This window comes from Leopardus geoffroyi, chromosome X (assembly GCF_018350155.1).
Source record: "Leopardus geoffroyi isolate Oge1 chromosome X, O.geoffroyi_Oge1_pat1.0, whole genome shotgun sequence".
NCBI lineage: Eukaryota > Metazoa > Chordata > Mammalia > Carnivora > Felidae > Leopardus > Leopardus geoffroyi.
In genome coordinates, this window is record NC_059343.1 from 20,769,829 (window position 1) to 20,789,152 (window position 19,324).

Below are 19,324 nucleotides of genomic sequence, written 5' to 3' on the forward strand. Positions count from 1 at the left end.
ACTGTGAGATCATGACCTGAGCTGAAGTCAGATGCTCAACCCACTGAGCCCCGACTGTTTATATATATATATTTTTTAATTTTTTTAACGTTTATTTATTTTTGAGACAGAGAGAGACAGAGCATGAACGGGGGAGGGGCAGAGAGAGAGGGAGACACAGAATCTGAAACAGGCTCCAGGCTCTGAGCCATCAGCACAGAGCCCGACGCGGGGCTGGAACTCACGGACCATGAGATCATGACCTGAGCCGAAGTCGGACGCTCAACCGACTGAGCCACCCAGGCGCCCCTGTTTATATATTTTTTAATGTGAACTGTATGTTTGTGTTTATTGTGCACATTGTTTTTGGGCCTTGGGGCTTTTTTAATATCAGGGAATTTCTTCTTAAAGTTCATTTATTTATTTTGATAGAGTGCTTGGGCATGAGCAGAGAAGGGGCAGAGAGAGGGAGAGAGAATCCCAAGCAGGCTCCACACTGTCAGCACGGAGCCTGATATGGGGTTCAAACTCCTGAACTGTGAGGTCATGACCTGAGCTGAAATCAAGAGTCAGATGCCTAACCAACTGAACCACCCAGGCACCCCAGGAGTTTTTTTTTTTATCAGAAAAATTGGTTCTTAATCTGCAAAGCACTGCAAAAGTTTTCTTGTGTTTTGTCTTTAAACCTGTTTCTGGTATAATTGAATCTGTCAATTTTTTTCTTGCAGATGGATTTTGAATCTGTTAGAAATACTTTTCTTATACCCAGCTTACAAAGGAACTTGAAAGTATTTGTCTATTTTCATTAAAAATTTTTTGATCTGTGATTTTTTTTGTGTTGGTACTGTTTTCTTTACAATTGGAGAGCCAACACTACTTGTTAAAAAGTCCATTTTCTCCCCAGTGATATAAGATGCCACCTTTATTATATGCTAGGTTACACAAGTAATTCAGTCTTTTCTGGATTCAATTTTCTATTTCATCTGGTGGATATCTTCTTTTAAAAATTTATTTTAATGTTTATTTATTTTTGAAAGAGTGAGACAGAGCATGACTAGGGGAGTTGCAGATAGAGAGGGAGACGCAGAACCTGAAGCAGGCTCCAGGCTCTGAGCTGTCAGCACAGAGCCCGACATGTGGGGCTCAGACTTACAAACCCTGAGATCATGACCTTAGCTGAAGTTGGACGCTAAACTGACTGAGTCATCCAGGCACCCCTGGTGTGTGTATTCTTACGCCACACTGTATTAACTATTCATTCTAGGTCTTTTTGAGGTAGAGAGTTCTGGAATGAATCAGAAAGAGGGAGTAAAACTGGTAGTATTAGAAGAGTTTGTAGGTGATTAACACATTGCCATAAGAGAAAACATGGAAAAAATGTTTCTGTGCCGTTTAGTGTTGTTACAACATATTGTGTGTGTGTGTGTGTGTGTGGTTGCTCTTCCTCAGAAGATGGAAATTAGGATGCTACACTACCATGATTGGTAATCCTATTTTTCATAGTCCAGTTTTCCTGCCATCAGGATAGCACTAAAAAAGATGATCTGATGAAGGCTGCTAGGCTAATCCTCTGGTTCCAGATGAGCTTGGTTGTTTCATTTCTCTTGGAGAAAAAACAAAAAAAAAGGTCTTACTTTTTAAAAAGATTTCTGTTCACACTAACAATAGCCATTAAACAGTCCTGCTTAGTAACTTATCCTGATATTTAGTGTTTCATCAGTTTTTTTTTTAAGATTTTATTTTTAAGTAATCTCTGTATCCAACATGCAGCTCGAACTCACAACCCTGAGATCAAGAGTCACATGCTCCACCAGTTGGGCCAGCCATGTCCCCCATCATCAGTTTTTATAATAACATTTAGCCAAAGTTTTCCTGAATTAAGCCACTTTTAAAGATTCTTCCCTGTGTACCACGTAAAAAGTCTCATATTTTTGTATTTTATTATTTCCTTTTTAGTAGGCTTCACGACCAACATGGAACTTGAACTCATGACCCCAAGGTCAAGAGTCACATGCTTTACCAACTGAGCCAGCTAGGCACCTGTGTTTTTGTACTTTGAATTCTTTATGTTTTTCTTTTCATTCTCCTATACAGAGGGCAGGTGACTAGGCTTTTAGTTGTACATGTTTATGACTAAGTTGTATTCCAACAGGCAAAGATGAAAAAGCACGTACTAAAGACAGGAGGAATGTAAAGAAGACTGTGGTGACAAAACCAAACAATATCAAGTCACTGTTCATTGCTAGTGCTGGGAAGAAGACTGCAGACGTGAGTTTCATGGTTTCCCTGTATTTTGTCTTTTTCTTTGAGAAGTAAATTTAGTATTTGATTGTATGGACAATAGGTGCTCAGTGTCCTTGAGCTCAGATATTTCCATTGTATTTTCCCACTTTCACGAAGTTGGATGTGTATTTCTAGATGAATTTAGGCACCTCATTGTTTGGAACTTGGAGATAGAAAAGTGAACGGACAGGGTGTTTATTTCATTGATTAGCCGGAGGCTCCTGGAATGAGGGTGAAAACAGGATGGGGGCTCTAGGTTTAGGAGTTGCATGTACACAGGTGGTGGTTAAGATCTGAACGGTAGGTGAGTCCTCAGGGTGGGGACTGAAGAGGCAAGGACTGACTGGTTGGGTTCTTCCTTTCACAGACACATGGTGTGCGTGAGAACGTGAAGTGCAGGGCTTTCTCATTCTGTCTCCAATTATACTTTTCAGAAAGCTGTCGACTTGTCTAAGGATGATCTGCTAGGTGACATTCTCCAAGATCTGAACACTGAGGTAAGTCATTCTTGGGGAGTTGTCAAATATGCGGGGGACATAGGCTGAAGAAACAATTCAGTAATTTTACAAGACAGACTGCTGCTAGAATTTAAAACAAAAAATTCAACGACAACACCCCCCCCCCCCAAAACACACACATGCGCGCGCGCACACACACACACACACACACAAACAACTCTCCAAATTGGTTTCTTACCACTTTAGGTGAGTAGTTTCCAGCTGTTACAAGCTATGCAGTTATGTCGATGGGGCTGCGTGGGGATGTGTTTGAGGTAGTAAGAACATACACGAGTCAGTTCTGGGAATGCACGCTGCTTGTGTTTAGTTGCTGCAGTGTATGTTCCCGAAATAGATTGAAACCTGTCAGTCTGCACAGTCAGGCATGAGATCCTCATCTTGAATTCAGAGAGGGAGTGAAGGAAGAGGCAGTGAGCTGTTCCTGAGACAACTCAGACAGGCTCGGCTGCTCTGGGAGTTTACACTGGGGCTGTTACACGTGGAGACTAAATTCATTTAGAGGTGTGTTTCTTTCTAAGTAACGCTTCGTTAAAACAACACCAACATGTGTAGTTCTAGCTTGACAGTTTTTACATGCAATATCCTGGAGGGGTAGGGGAAAAGTATGTTAAGTTGTAAAAAGAAAAAATTGGGTGAGAGGTGGATTTAATATCTGTTCTGATTTTCTAGTGAGTCTGGTATTGTTGCTATAGTAACTGTAGTACATGAACATAGATCTGCTGGGGGAGCAGGGAAGGAAGAATGCTTTGCTTATTAGGCTTCATTGGGGGGAAGAAATGTACTTTTTCTGTCTTCTGGTAAGCCAAGCATGGCAGTGAATGTCTGTCTTACTCCTCCTTTTAAAGACACCTCAAATAACTCTACCACCTGTAATGATACCAAAGAAGAAAAGATCCATTGGAGATTCACTGAATCCTTTCTCTGTGCACACCCCCAAGGTAAAGTGAGTGGAAAAACCTTCAATCTTGATTTGTATTATTGCTTAAAACTTACTTTGTTGCTTTTCTATGTGAGGGAAATGCTTTTGAATTTCTTCTTGATTTTTGTTTTAAATTAGGACTCCCTTTTGATTGTATAGTTTCATGTATTTCAAAAATAGCATGTGCCTGCTTCTTTCATAGTAAATTTTTAGTAACTAGTATGTGTTTATTATAGGTATTACAGCTGTGCTAAATGCAATAATTTTCTTCCTGGAAACAAGTATTTTTTTGTAAACCTAGGTAACAGTAAAATAATGGAAGCTGTTACATTAATGATACATAAAATTGTCGTATAAATGGGAACTGTCGTTTTCTCCGGTCAGGGTAGGACAGTATAAAATACTATGCAGGTTTAACTGACCGAACATGTAAAAACATTTACAGGCAGTTCCTTCAAGAAAAACTGCTTCCCCTGTCTCAAGGAAGGAGCCTCCATTAACTTCTGTTCCCCTTAAACGTGCTGAATTTGCTGGTAAGTCTAATGTCAGAGCTGCAAGGGTGTTGAGCAGTTGCAAAATGCTTTCGGGAATGGAGATCCCCTGAAGGAGGAAGTGGAGGCAATTTTGAAGGTATTGTGATAGCAGGTTTAAGGGTGAAAGATTTGAATCCATAGCAGCAAAAGTTAGAAAACATCCAATTTGGAGATTGAACAGGAATGCAGGCACAGTGTGGGAGGAAGGGTAGGCTGCTGTTGCCGTGTGGGGGAGGCCTTTGTGTTACATGGCAGCTCTACATGATGGGAATGTGTGATGACGCCTACAGGAGAGTCCGTGCCAGCTTTGTGTATAGACGACAAGAAGGACTCCGGGACAATGAATTTTGAAGACGGTGACTTTGATGAACCTATGGAAGCTGAGGAAGTAGATGTGGAGCCCATGGCTGTCAAGACTTGGGACCAAGAGAGTGAGCCAGCAGAGGGGGTGAAACATGAGGCAGATCCTGGGAAAGGCCCCTTGTCCTACTTGTAAGAGCATTTTGTGACTTTTTTGGCAGGTAGCACTACAAATGACTCAGTTGGATTTTGAAAGTTTTTGATATGTGATTTCTGCAGAGGAAGTTTCCTCCCAGATGTTTCTTGTTGGGACATCGATCAGGAAGATGGTAGCAGTTTCTCAGCCCAGGAAGTCCAAGTGGATTCCGGTCACCTCCCGCTGGTAAAAGGGGCAGATGAGGAACAAGTGTTTCAGTTTTATTGGCTGGACGCTTATGAAGATCAGTACACCCAACCAGGTAATCATACGTATGGTAACCGCCTTTAGTACAGAATGGTGCCTTTCCCTTAAGTGCTTTAGTTACTATAATTGGCAAAGGCTCTGCCCTCACATACATGTGTAGTAAAAGAGCACCATTCATTCATTGTGAAGTGTGTGAGCCACCCCGGTGGAGATGAGCTGTGGTATGAATAATCCTTAAAAATGTGTTTTCCGAGAACCAGTTATATGTGATTTTGGAATCTGTGCTTGTTGTTCACCTTCGATGTATCTGAAGTTGTAGTTATGTGCTTTCTTTTAAACGGAATCAGTCATTAATTTGTTTATTTAGCAAATTGAATACCTGCTGTATGCCAGGCAGTGAGATGCCGTGAACTAGCCGGACAAATTCCCAATCCCAGTGGAGCTTACATTCTGCTGTGGTGGGAGTGGGTGGGGAAAAATGGGTGGTAAATAAGGTAAGTTGGTAAATGGTGTGAAGGCAGTTAGTTGGGGGATGGCCAGGGAAGGCCTGTTTTCAGAGACCACCATTGGGTGAGATCTGAGGCATGTGCTGGGCTGAGGAAAGAGCATTTCATTGTGATGAACTGGTGAGCACAGAGGCCTGGAGAGAGAAAGGAGACCGGTCTGATTGTAGCACAGCAATCCAGTGACAAGGCTGGTAGAAAATGAAGTTGGAGACAAAGGCAAAGGCCAGGTGGTGAAGGACCACGAAAGCCACACTGAGGAATTTAGATCTCACTCTAAGAATGGAGAGGGCTGCAGTGGAGGATTTTAAGTGCTGGTGGCGTGGCGGTGGTAGTCATATAGTTGGGTTTACTGCTTAACAGGAGCCTTCTGGTTTGTGTGGAGAATAAATAGGTCTGTGTGGAGAATAGTGTGTGTGTGGGGAGGGGAAGACTGGAGCCTGGAGATCATTCAGTACAGGGCAGGCATGCTGGTTACTTGGCCTAGTGATGGCTGTGGAGGAGGAGAGGAATGAATGTATTTCACATGTATTTTGACATGAATTTGTCACTGGATTGACATGGGGACTGACAGAAAGGAGGAATCGAGGATGGTTCCCAGGTCCTCCTCCGAATGAACTGAGAATGTGAATTCTGCCTCAGACAAAGCCAGGAGGCTCTCTAGTGTTTTTTTGTCCTCCTTGAGCCCTTCTTCACCCCAGGGTTGGGCATGCCAAGGTAGGTCAGATTAGTATAAAATACCACATATATCCTTAAACAGAGTTGCCTTCACTCGGATCCATTTCTGGGTGTGAGGGTAGATGCAACTGTGTATTTTTCAAAGTGGTTTCCCGGAGGCTGCATCCAGTGAAAATAGAGTATCCATGAAGCAAGTGAATGAGTAAGAGGAGTAAGCATTAACCATCAGTTTTGTAGGCCAGATTTATCTTAAAGATAACCAGGCATTGACATCCACTGGAAGGTTGTTAACAGTCTCTCCGAAGGGAGCAGAAGCATTAATAGGCCTCAGCATAGCAAATGCATAGGGACAGGTGCAGAGCCATTTGAGTAGTGAACTGCAGTGTGTTAGTTTCGTAGGTAAAGAATAAGCCCTGTTAAAAAATCTCAACCATCTTAGAAATGGTATCTACTTTAGCTGTGACAAGACAGTTCGGTTAGACCCTCTCACCTGTTTGGCTACTACCTCTTTGCTGCTCACCAGTGGAGGGTAGACTGGCAGGTGGGGTTGCGTGCGGCTGAGCAGGTATTTCCTATCCAGTGCCGAAACCCAGGCCTGCCCTATCATATGGCTTCAGGGGACACCATTTTCACATGCGCTTCACGTGTCTCCCGCTCCCTGGAGTTCAACACTGGGGGGCTTGCTGGAGTTGCGCGATGTGGTGGGCCTGCCCTTCCCAGTGCTAGTCTCTCTGCTGGGTCCGCTCGGTGCTGGATTTGATACCCTGTCTTGGTTAATGGTCCCATCAAAACCAGAGACTCGGGAGCAAGCCTTGACTGCCCCTTTTCCTCACTTTCCTCACCATATCTTGTTAGTTTTCTCCTTCTCAAGGTGACAAGCTGTCTTCTCTTTCTCCTTGCGTCTTCCACCTCTGATCCCCGCTTGCCTCCTGAAACCATTGTGATAGCTTCCTGAGGGATCCCTCAGCTGTCATCCCCACATTGCTGCCAGAGCGATTGCTCAGCAGGGGAGCTCTGACCACGTCATTCCGTTGTTAAAAAAAAAAAAACCAACAACAAACCCAAAACACACCTCAGTGGCTACTGTCTGCAAGATAAAGTCCAAGTTCCTCAGGAAGGCTTCTGACACCTGCCGTGTATGACTTCTGTGTTCTAGAGATAGTTCCCTGTATATACCTGCTCCTGTTGATACCATGTCCCTTTACTCATGGTGTTTGACTGGAATGCCCTCACTGTCTCAGCCCAGGTGTGTCATCTCCTGGAAGTTTTCCTAATCCTCTAGACCAGCCTCATTTTCCCTGGGACCCCATCATACCCTTTCCTGGTGCACTGTTTGTCATACTACTTTGTAAAGATCTGATTCTGTGTTTTTCTTGCTCCAAAGTATTTTATTTAACTCCTGGATGGATGGAACCTTTTATTTCCAGCTTCCAGCCTAATGCCAGGCATGTAGTAGGTATTTAATAAATGTCCATTGAAATACACTGCATGGCTGTGGACAGACCTGTAGATGCACATGGAAGGTTTCAGGGAGCCAGAGATGCATTCACTGCTGTTGTTGAGATTGCCTCTTGTAGCCTGCTAGCAGCGTGGGGGAAGAACGGGTAATGCAGAGAGACATGGTGCCGGCCAAGGTTAATCCACGTATAAACCAGCAGATTGCCCACTGTCAACTGCCAAGGATTAGAACCTGAAGCAACAACAGTCTTGTTTTCTGTGTGAAAATGAGTTTATTATTTCCACCTTTTGTTTACTTGTTGATACTCTGAGAAACCGACAGCATCGTTTCGCGGGACAAGGCTTAGAGCTGCACCATCCACTATGGTAGCCACTGTCCACATGTAGCTCTTTAAATTTAGATTTAAAGTAATTAGAATGAAATAAAAAAATTCAGCTTCTCAGCCAGTAGCCACATTTCAAATGCTTTAATAGCCACCTGTGGCTAGTAGCTACCAGATCCATGGATGGCATACATAGAACAGTTCTGTCATCACAGAAATTTCTATTGGCTAGTGCTTGTCTATAGTCATAGTTGTTGGAGGTTAAGATCGAGGCACTGAAGCTCGGCTTTATTAGGAAAGCCACGAATTTATGATATGTATCATTACTGAATCTCTGGTGCTAACCATAGTCAAAGATAGGCCTTTTCAACCACTATCAGGAAATATCCTGCATTTGAAACAGATACTAGTCTCTTACTGGCTTATCTCCAAAATGCTATGGTAAAAGGAAATTTCAAGTGCTGGAGAAGGCCTCAGGCAGTCTGGTCTAGTTATAGAGAAGGAAGTTAAGGCTTCAAAAAATAAAGTGGCCAGAGCTCTGGGCTTCTCACCCACAGTCCACTCTGCTGTTCTGTGGCACTTCTTAAGCTGCGTTCTCTGTGATTGATGCCAACGGGTTAAAAAGGACGGCTTAAAAAAAAAAAAAAGACGTCCTTTAATCTCAGGGGGTTGAACAGTTTCATCATGATAGCAGGTAATGATCACTGAGCCTTGGTGAAATCAATGCTGCTAATAAAAACGAAGTACTCCCAAAGACCCTGTTATTGTGTCTCACGTTTTTACAGATTCTAAGTAAGTCAGTTATTGCTGAATGCTCCATAATTATGAAAAGAGTCTTACTCTTTGCATATGGGAAGATATCCTGTCTTCATTATGACTTTTTCAAGGTTGAATAATCCTGACTGCACCTGGTTTCAGCTAGTAACTTTGGGGGGAATGTAATCTTTGTTTACCATGATCTTTTTGTGGCAAATGAGGCATAAACAGTGTCAAATGTGTTGCATGAAGTGTGATATTAGTTTGACTGTAAAATGAGCTATTTGAATCTGTGAATCCAATATTAGGGTCTTTATTTTTCTTTGCATGGAATTTTGTTTCTTCGTCTCTCACTGTTGTGAGGATGACTTTTAATTTTCTGAGCTCCTGTGATTTTTTTCTTTTTTAATCATTCCCCACAGTCCTCCCTTCCCTCTCCCCTTCTCCCCCCCACCCCAGCTGAAAATCACACAACTCTTTTAAGAATTTTAATCATGTGCAGAAATGAAATTTTTTAGATGGTCTTATTTCCACTAGAATGAGTGACAAAAGGAAGCACTGATGAGCTATCTTGTGAAACTGGAGTAATTGGCCTTGTGAACAGTAGCCTTTGCATGTGCCAGAATTTTCTTAGTGCTCAGACAAGTGGCTGTGTTGAGTGGCTATGCTGATAACTGCTGTCTAATTATGCACAGAGCTCGGGATTTTGCACAGTGGCCATCTTTTAGGTTGACAAACCTCTGGAGTCCTTTCTTGATATCCAGTTTTCATGAACAGTGACTTGATGTCTATGTAGAAAGGCTTGTTTTTACTTTGTGGTATACATTACATGGGAATCTCAAAAGGAGCATGTCTGCTGATTTGGTTGCTAGATCATTTTTTAAATAGGAATAGAAGAAAAACGAACATGATAAGCACCACCTATCCAGATATTTAAGTAGTGAGTGAGGTAGAAAGGGTAAAATAGGAGATAGTACTTGAACTGTCTTATGACATCCTTATCATTATATAGAATATGATTTATGAGATCTATTATGTTTTTCCCCAAATGCAATTTTACATATAGAAAAATAGTGATGCACCATACATAGCTACTGTTATACATGAATGTTAATTTTTATTCCTAAGTACAAGTGCTAAAAAGCAAGTTAGTATTCTCACACTTCACAAGAGGTTTCTTTTTATTTTTTAATTTTTTAAACGTTTATTTATTTTTGAGAGAGAGAGGGAGAGCACACATGCGCACAAGTGGGGGAGGAGGGGCAGAGACAGAGGGGGCAGAGGATCCCCAAGCGGGCTCTGCATTGACAGCAGTGAGCCTGATGTGGGGCTTGAACTCATGAACCACAAGATCATGACCTGAGCCAAGGTCGGATGCTCAGCCGACTCAGCCACCCAGGTGCCCCCCCACAGGAGGTTTCAATAGGAGATTTGTTGGAGAATAGTTTGCTTTTTTTTTTTTTTTTTTTTTTTTTGTTTCTCTGAATCTGGGTAGTCCCAGTTCTAAGGAAGTTTGTTTTTTCCTTACACTGACCTAGGGTATCTCTTTAATTTCTGAGGTTATGTATACATTGACCTGGGATGTCTCCCCACTTCCCCAGAGGTTTATGCACTAACCTGGAGTGTCTCAGTAGTTCACCAAGTGTGGATACTCAGACTTGGGATGTCTCCCCAGTAACTGAAGTTTATCTCTCTTTACCTGGGATATCCCGAATTCTGGGGAAAACGTTTACATCAGGTTGGAGAATCATTCTGCCCCCTGACATCTCAGCGGTCATGTTTTACTAGTGTGATGTTGTGTGGCATAAGTACTGAGTAAAGGAATTGGGCTTGGGGGTGGGCAGCTGTTGCAAAGTTACTATAAAAAATGGTGTGTCATGAAGGCATGAATGTGTGGACACGTTCAGTGAGCCTTCACGCTGCGCCTTTAATGTGAGTAATTGAAACGCTTCTTTTCTCATGGTTTTCTCCTATTCTCTTAGGTGTGGTATTTCTGTTTGGCAAAGTTTGGATTGAATCTGCCAAAACCCACGTGAGCTGTTGTGTCATGGTGAAAAACATCGAGCGAACGCTCTACTTCCTTCCCCGCGAAACGGTAATCGCTAGTGGTTAGCCTCTAATTCCAAGTACGTTGTATGTTCTGCCACCAGCCATATTCTTCACCATTTTCTTGAATTTGAATAGAAAGATAACACATAGCAAAGTAATTGTTTCCAATACTTGCAGCATGTTTTGTGTTCTTTTCCTGAAATGGAAAGAATCTGTTCCGATCTTGTTTTTATTAGTTACTGGCAGGTTGTTATCCACAGCCTTGATGCTTCCTTTTTGCTGACTGCCTGATGACCACTGATTGTCAGCAGCTCCATTAGAGGTTGGGAGAAATAGAGAAACGTAGTAAAACTGTTTTCATTAAGAGTGTTAAAGTCTGCATTTTAGTATATAATGCTTTCTTCTCTCTTACCCCTCATTTCCATACTAGTCGGGGTTGGGAGTGTATGGCTCTAAAATGTCCCAGGGCATTTGGCCCAGTTTTCATGCTTTTGCTATGCATGTAGCAGTACCGTGCCCACTATAGCCATTCAGCCAGGTCAGCTCCATTTGCTCCTCCTTTTGAAATTGGGACTTAATACCCACACTCCCCTCCCAACCCCAGCCCGTCCCCTGAGATCTCAGCTTAACTGTGAAGCTTCTTGGTCAGGATTTACAACACTATTCTTCCATTTTGTAGAATCAGTCATTTTTATCTGATGTGCTTTTATGATGCCACTGGGAGGAATCGGGCATTGGGTTTCGTACCTTTTTGGGGTCTCTTTGTATCTTTGAATTCATCTCTCTGTAAGAGTGTTCTTTTAAATGTTTAAATGGCTGAAGATGAGAATTGGGTTTCTGGTTGTTGAAAAGATCTCATATACAGATACTTTTTTTCCTTTCCCTTCTCTCCCCATGGGAGAGCAGAAAATTGATCTGAATACAGGAAAAGAAACAGAAACTCTAGTTACAATGAAGGATGTTTATGATGAATTCGATGAGAAAATAGCAGCAAAATATAAAATTATGAAGTTCAAGTCCAAGGTTTGTATTTGGTGATAATTTTTTCCAGCTCTGTTTATTAGTTGTTTGTTCATTTCCTGACTTAACAGAATAGTTACTGTATGTCTTCTTTGTACAAAATGTGTTTTTTGTGACTGCAATTCATTGAATGGAAATTTCATAGATACCAATGTAAAGCTAGTATGTTAAGATTTGTAAAAGTAATTTTTTTTTCTCTTTACTTAGAAAATAATTTTCTTGAATTTGAATAGAAAGATAACACATAGCAAAGTAATTGTTTCCAATACTTGCAGCATGTTTTGTGTTCTTTTCCTGAAATGGAAAGAATCTGTTCCGATCTTGTTTTTATTAGTTACTGGCAAGTCGTTTTGGTCAGAAGGTTAAGGTGTTATAGTCAAACAGTGGGGACTATAGTGCTATTTCTGATAGGATAAAAATCTTTTATTTGTGTGTTACATATTGATTGGCCTTGATTTTAGTGATATCACTGACACCTTTAGCCATCATCGTAGGGGACTGTAACCCAGCATACTTTTAACAGTGGTTTCAGCAAAGGGAGGATTGAGTTGCTGACGCTAAGGTTAATGGTCTTAACTATTTGAGCTTTGAATTACGGCTGGTGGATCATTCCTCTAAAATTCTAAAGATAGTGTGGTATAACGGTGAAGAGCATAGGTGCTGGGACCAGACTGCTTGTGCTTTAAGTCCTAGCCCTACCACTTTGTTGTGTGTGACCTTGGACAAAAGCTGAGTGATTTCTCTGGGCCTGTTTGTTCACCTGAGAAATGGGGCCCTATTTCAAGAGTTGTGGCAAGAGTTAAGTCACTTAATTCATGTTAGGTGATTAGAACAGTCCTTGGTGCTTGATAAGCACTCAGTAAATAGGAGCTATAATTTTAATGCTAATTAGTAGTTTTTCTAGCAAGATGGAATTGGTTAATATCAAAGAGTAGCAAATGATTTAATACATTAACATTATAAAAATTTTAAATCTTTTATTGCCCTTCTTGAATGCAAATATTTCTAAGTTCTCTAGTGTCTAAGAGATAACTTTTTAGCATTTTGTCACTGGGTGTTTTAGTCCTAGTTGAAAGGGGGAAAGGGTGCCCTTTTGGCTTCATTTACCTTTGTGTTCCATAATGATACTAGGTTCCTCACTGTTGAATACAGGGGCACGTGTTGTACATGGAATGCTTGTCATTTTCATTTGTGAAGTTTTTGTGTTAATGATTTTTTATTTTTAATATTTTTATATGTTTTTTGCATATCCCTCCCCCCGCCCGTCTCCAGCAAGTGGAAAAGAACTATGCTTTTGAGATACCTGATGTTCCAGAAAAATCCGAGTACTTGGAAGTTAGATACGCGGTAAGTCAAAATTACTGGGTTTTGGGGCGCCTGGGTGGCGCAGTCGGTTAAGCGTCCGACTTCAGTCAGGTCACGATCTCGCGGTCCGTGAGTTCGAGCCCCGCGTCAGGCTCTGGGCTGATGGCTCAGAGCCTGGAGCCTGTTTCCGATTCTGTGTCTCCCTCTCTCTCTGCCCCTCCCCCGTTCATGCTCTGTCTCTCTCTGTCCCAAAAATAAATAAACGCTGAAAAAAAAAAAATTTAAAAAAAAAATTACTGGGTTTTGGTTGAGAATGACATTTCTCTATTTTTGAGACTTCAGCTGGCTTTCAATTAGGAGTATTGCCAGGGCTCCTCAAGTCCATAGTTCAGTGAGGTGGACTTACAGTCATGAATAATGAAAATGGTTCAAATTAATTTAAGTACATAGAACACTGGCTATGCTGCCTGTCTCAGGCTTTCAAGTATGCATCTTTAAATAAATAAGTTGAGACTGCACAACTGCTTGTCAAGTGGAGTGAAGGCCACATGATGGAGTTGCACATCATTAGTCTGTTGGAGTGTCCCTTCTGAGCCGCGGAAAGGTGAGAGAGGATCGTCCGTAGCGTCGCTGTAGTGCTGCTCTTGCTCCCGTGATAGGCAAGGTCATTGCTCTGGGATGTTAATTAACTGGGCCTTAACCTCTTTTTACCTTTGTTCTAGAGTTTTGATCTCACAGTGTCGGAAAAGGGAAACTTTTAAGAAATGTTTCTGACAGTGGTGATGAAAAGTTCCCTAGGAGCATTTTGAATGAGTTCCACTCTCTTGCTTTCATTCTTCTAATGGAGTGGTACTTACTCAGCTGTTCTTTATCAGTAAGGCATGTACGGCTCTGGACAGAAATCCTCTTTTCCGGGAGCTTCTTGGCCTATTTTTCTTCTAATGGGTGCCATCAAGATGCATTATTTTGTCATTGTGAATTGTTTTTCTGTCCTACTGTGAATTGTTTGGGATTTCATTTGTTGCAAATTACATTTCATATATATCAAAGGGATTTCTTCTGGTGGTTCGTAGAGAGGCTTTTGTTTATTTCAAATACAGACTTCGGAAAATGTGAAGTAATGGTTTTAAACAAAAAAGGGTTGTTGTTTTTTTTCTTCTTTGCCTTTTTCAGGCTGAAATGCCACAGCTTCCTCAGGATTTGAAAGGAGAAACTTTTTCTCATGTATTTGGGACCAACACATCCAGCCTGGAAATATTCTTGATGAACAGAAAGATCAAAGGACCTTGTTGGCTTGAAGTAAAAAATCCACGTAAGGAAAAATTTACCTTCAGAAAGTTAAATTGCCAGTAGGGTGATTTTTAGAAGTTAAGGACTTGGTCTATTTATTTCAATGTGTCCACGTCCTTTTTTGTGTTTCTTTCCTCAGAGTTTTCCTCGAGTGTGTGTAGGGAATATGCTTGGAGCCACTTCATCGCTGCAGTGCCTGGCAGTTCGGTGGGAGGGAGGCCTTAGTGAGTCTGGGTGGCCTTTGCCCGCACCCCTCCCCGCATCCCTCTCTGTGCCGCTCCTGGCGTGTACCTCCCACCCTGCTGATGGGCCCCCTGTTGTGCAGAGCGAGCTGCTCACCCCTGAAGGAGAGGCAGCATCCCTGCCCGACGGGGACAGTGCTCATTTGGTTTATTACCCGATGTTTTCCAGTGTTTGCATCTGTGATACTCTGTTTTGTCTTCACAAATCTCTTAAAAATGTTTGGTGATTCCTTCAGGGTAGTGTTTTTTTTTTTTTTTTTTTTTTTTTAAACCTATTTTAGGTCCTGGATTCTTCAGAAAATCAGATGAAAGCTGTGGACCTTTTACCAAGAAGATGAGCATATGTGTACACACACCCCCACCTACCCACCCCCACATACGCGTGCGTACACACACACACATACACACGGCTTTGCATACAATCCAGTAATTGAGCTTATTTTTAGTTAGATGATGTAATAAGACATTCTTATTAGAATATGGGATTGAAGACTATCTCAGTTAATCACAGATGTCTTAATTATAGTAGTTTTCCTTTTTCAGCAAATGGCTGTTGATCTGTTGTATCTGTTCTCTTTCAGAGCTCTTGAATCCGCCAGTGAGTTGGTGTAAAGTTGAGGCAGTGGCCTTGAAACCAGACCTGGTGAATGTGATTAAAGATGTTGGTCCTCCTCCAGTTGTGGTCATGTCTTTCAGCATGAAGACAATGCAGAATGCAAAGACACATCAGAATGAGGTAAAGAAATAGGGCATATTTTTGTATCCATGTCTTAGATGCAATACTTGCTTGAACTTGTACAGCTATTCTATAAGGGAAAATTGTTCTTTCTGGAGGAGAGAGTACTAATGCAGTACCAAACTCCATTTTGGAGAATGTATTGAATGTGTTCGGTGCTGGAGGGGTTCTTTAAAGATTTAAATTACTGGACTTATTTTTATTTTTTGTTTTTTGAATATTTTACTTTGGAGAACTTTAAGTGGACTTGGAATAATATAATGAACTCTCATATACCAGTTACTCATATTCAGTGGTTAGCAAGATTTTGTCACACTTGTTTCCTCCCACCTTTAATTCTTGTTGAAGTATTTTATTTTTTAATTCATTTTTAAATAAATTTTCAAACATTTTTTTAAGTTTATTTATTTTGAGAGAGTGTGTGTGCAAGTGAGCATGGGGTAGGGGCAGAGAGAGAGAGAGAGAGAGAGGGAATCCCAAGTAGGCTCTGGGCTGTCAGCACAGAACCTGATACGGGGCTTGAACTCATGAACCATGAGATTGTGACCTGAGCTGGAGTTGGGTGCTTAACTGACTGAACCACCCAGTTGCCTGTCAATCTCTTTTAAATGGGAGCAGCTCCCTCCCATCCTCTTTTTTCAGTGACATTGACTTTAAATAAGTCATTCTTCGTTGTCTCATACAATGTCGTATTTTCTATGTATGTTTGCTTCCTGGTGTCATTGGACAGTTTCTTTTATACCAGGGGTTGATCAAGTATGGCCTGCGAACACATCCAGCACACCACCTGTTTTTGTGGAAAAAAAAAAAAAAAGTCATTGGAAGACATCATGTCTATTCATTTATGTATTATCTACAGTTGCTGTTTGACTACAGTGGCAGTTAGTAGTCACGATAGAGGCCATGTGTCCTGAGAGTGTAAAATATTTGGTATCTGGCCCGGTACGGAACAAGTGTGCTGGCCCCTGCTAGCTAGTGCTAAAGCATGGATTCAATTCAGTTTTGACTTTCTGGGTCAGTATACTTTATAGGTGGTATGATGTATTTCATATTGCATTATATATCAGCAGACGTATTAGGTCTGGCTAAAACCGCTATTAGTGGGGTTATGATTGATTAGTGGGTTCCAGTTTTCATCTAAAGGCAGTTTTTTTTTTTTTTTTTTTTTATACAGAGAGAGGGAGTATAAGTAGGGGGAGAGGGGCAGAGAGAGAGAATCTTTTTTTAAAATTTTTTAAATGTTTATTTGGGGGAGAGCGCACAGGTATGAATGGGGGAGGGACACAGAGAGAAAGGGGGACAGAATCTGAAGCCTGCTCTGTGCTGACAGCAGAGAGCCCCATGTGGGGCTCGAGCTCATGAACTGCAAGATCATGACCTGAGCCGAAGTTGAATGCTCAACTGACTGAGCCACCCAGGCGTCCCTAGAGAGAGAATCCACTCAGTGTGGAGCCCATTGTGGGACTGGATCCCATGATCCGCGGATCATGACCTGAGCCAAAATCAAGAGTTGCATGCTGAACCAACTGAGCCACCCAGGCGCCCCCTAAAGGAGGGTTTTTTTTTTTTTTTTTTTTTTTTAACATTGGTGCTATTAATGTTTTGGTCTGACTAATTGATTGTTGTGACAGCTCTTCTGTGCATTGTGTGACGTTTAGCAGTATCCTTGGCCTATACCTGATGCCTCTACCTGACCCCTTCCCCTAGTGGTGACCACCAAAAGGCCTCTGCACCTCTCCAAATATCTCCTGGGGTTGGGGAGAAAACTTGTTCCCCTTTGAGAACCACTGATTTAATGCCCCCCCTTTTATTTACCCGAATTAGTTGTTTCATTAGGAGTTGTAAAGCAGTTTTCTAATTTCTGTCATCATTTCCATGTTTGTTAGTTATATATGTTAAATATTAGAACGTTTATTAGTTGAATTTTTCTATAAAATTAACTTTTCCTCGTTAACCAGCACTATTTGGTTATGCTGCAGTGGTTTGTACAGGAAAGATGAGGGAAATGTGTACTTCTTTCTCTTTCGTTGCCAATTTTCTGAGTAGGAAGTTGGAGGCCTCCATTATATGTATTGTTGACTAGTGATTTGTTTATTTTTGTTGTAAATTATATTTTGCTTCCTCTTTTATGGAATATTATGAACTCATGAGTTTTATATTTACACATGGTGGTTCAGTGTCTTGCAGTCATTGTTATTTTTGATGCTTAAACTTGTCTTTGGTCAGTGGGAGTGTCTTATGTCTGCTTCTAAATCCTTTTGACTTTGAGGGGGATTTTTTTTTAACAGTAGCCTTTTGGCATTATTTTTGCTCTGAATTCTTTTAGTATGTGGTTTGATCTTTTAATAATAGTTAATATAGTAGATGGCCATAGTTAAGTGTGTGAGAAAGGTTTGATTTGTTCAAAAAAATAGTATCCATTCTCTAGCATCTGGAGTGAGATTTCTCAGTACCATTTCACAATAAGGGAAGTAGGGCTTCATAGAAAAATGGCTGATTCAGGAAAATGCTGGGAATGTCTAGCTATACTAGAAAGCAAGGATGATATTTAAATCTACTGAAGCTGTGTCAGAAGCGTTCAGGAGTCAACCTGAAGAGTTTCCTACTGGCCACAGATGGGACGTTGTGAACATGGACAAGGATAGGTCCAGCACACTGAAACGTGTGAGTTCACAATGCTACTGTAAGCACTTGCAACCCAGCACCGGTCACCTCTGAAGGCATCTAGGGAACCAAGTCACTAGTTCGAAAACTGGTCAATAACGGGATTGAATCTAGCATTTATCTTGATTTTTTTGAATTCGTATTGTACCTCAGCTAACTAAGTAATTGGTGAAGTGGTTTCTCTTCATAGAAGGTTTCCAGCTAAGAAATGATAAAGGAAAAATGGAATATTTCCATTTTGCAATCCCTAATGAAATAATGAATCTAGGCAATGATCACTAAAAGGGAGATAACCAGACATGACGTGCCTTTGCCATCTGATAGAAGGCATCAGTAGCACCTCTAACATATTCATACCAAAACATTGAATGCGATTTTGACCAAGCCTTTAGATCTAAATGTGAATTCACCAGCAGTACAGAAACAGAGGAATGTGTTAAATGGCATTATTGTGATACAAGCCATAGAGTTGATACCGTAGAGCACTCTACAGGGTGAATGACCCAGCTTCTTCAACAAATGAATTGCTGGGAAATAAAAGGTAGGGAGGGATTGTACCTGTAGTTCTATATATTGACCAATTACAGAGTATGGGCTTACTTGGTAAATAAAATTGAGATTGTTGGGAAAACATGAACATTTGAATCTTGCATGAATACTTAGTAATTTTAAGGAATTGCTATTAATTGTATTAGTTGTAATTTTATTAAGTTTTCAAAACCTTTTGGGGCACCTGGGTGGCTCATTCACTTGAGTTTCTAAATCTTGATTTTGGCTCAGATCATGATCTCCCGTTTTGTGGGTTCAAACCCCACATTGGGCTCGGAGCTGGCAGCGTGGAGCCAGCTTGGCATTCTCTCTCTCCCCCTTTCTGTCTGCCACTCTCCCATATGTGTTGTGTATACATGCGTTGTCTCTCAAAAATAAACATTAAAAAAATCTTATCTTTTATTTTTTTTAATGTTCATTCATTTTTGATAGAGTGTGAGCTTGGGAGGGGGATAGAGAGAAGGACACACAGAATCTGAAGCAGGCTCCAGGCCCGACACAGGGCTTGAACCCACAAACCATGAATCACAAGCTGAGCCAAAGTCGGACGCTTAACCGACTGAGCCGTCCAGGTGTCCCCGAACTTCTTATCTTTTAAAGTAGTGGTTCTTGGGGCACCTGGGTGGCTCATTTGGTTGAGCATCTGACTCTTGATATTGGCTAGGTCATGATCCCAGGGTTGTGGGATTGAGCCCTGCCTTGAGCTCTGCACTGACCATGGAGCCTGCTTAAGATTCTCTGTCTCTGTCTCTGTCTCTCTCTCAAATAAAAAAAAAAAATAAAGTAGGGGATCTCAAAGGGGTGAGATTTTGCCCT

General features: G+C 41.4%; 1 protein-coding gene across 2 annotated transcripts in view; it reads left to right on the forward strand.

Moving 5' to 3' along the window:
• The window catches only part of POLA1 (DNA polymerase alpha 1, catalytic subunit), a 305,107-nt gene that overhangs the window by 14,860 nt on the left and 270,923 nt on the right, over positions 1-19,324 (forward strand). For both annotated transcript variants that reach the window (XM_045472141.1, XM_045472140.1), the window contains exons 5-15: positions 2,132-2,247; positions 2,697-2,759; positions 3,626-3,718; positions 4,145-4,232; positions 4,523-4,724; positions 4,812-4,990; positions 10,636-10,748; positions 11,609-11,725; positions 12,995-13,069; positions 14,201-14,339; positions 15,141-15,295. In XM_045472141.1, coding sequence (XP_045328097.1) covers positions 2,132-2,247; positions 2,697-2,759; positions 3,626-3,718; positions 4,145-4,232; positions 4,523-4,724; positions 4,812-4,990; positions 10,636-10,748; positions 11,609-11,725; positions 12,995-13,069; positions 14,201-14,339; positions 15,141-15,295 — 1,340 coding nt within the window. The remainder of the gene's footprint in view (positions 1-2,131; positions 2,248-2,696; positions 2,760-3,625; positions 3,719-4,144; positions 4,233-4,522; positions 4,725-4,811; positions 4,991-10,635; positions 10,749-11,608; positions 11,726-12,994; positions 13,070-14,200; positions 14,340-15,140; positions 15,296-19,324) is intronic.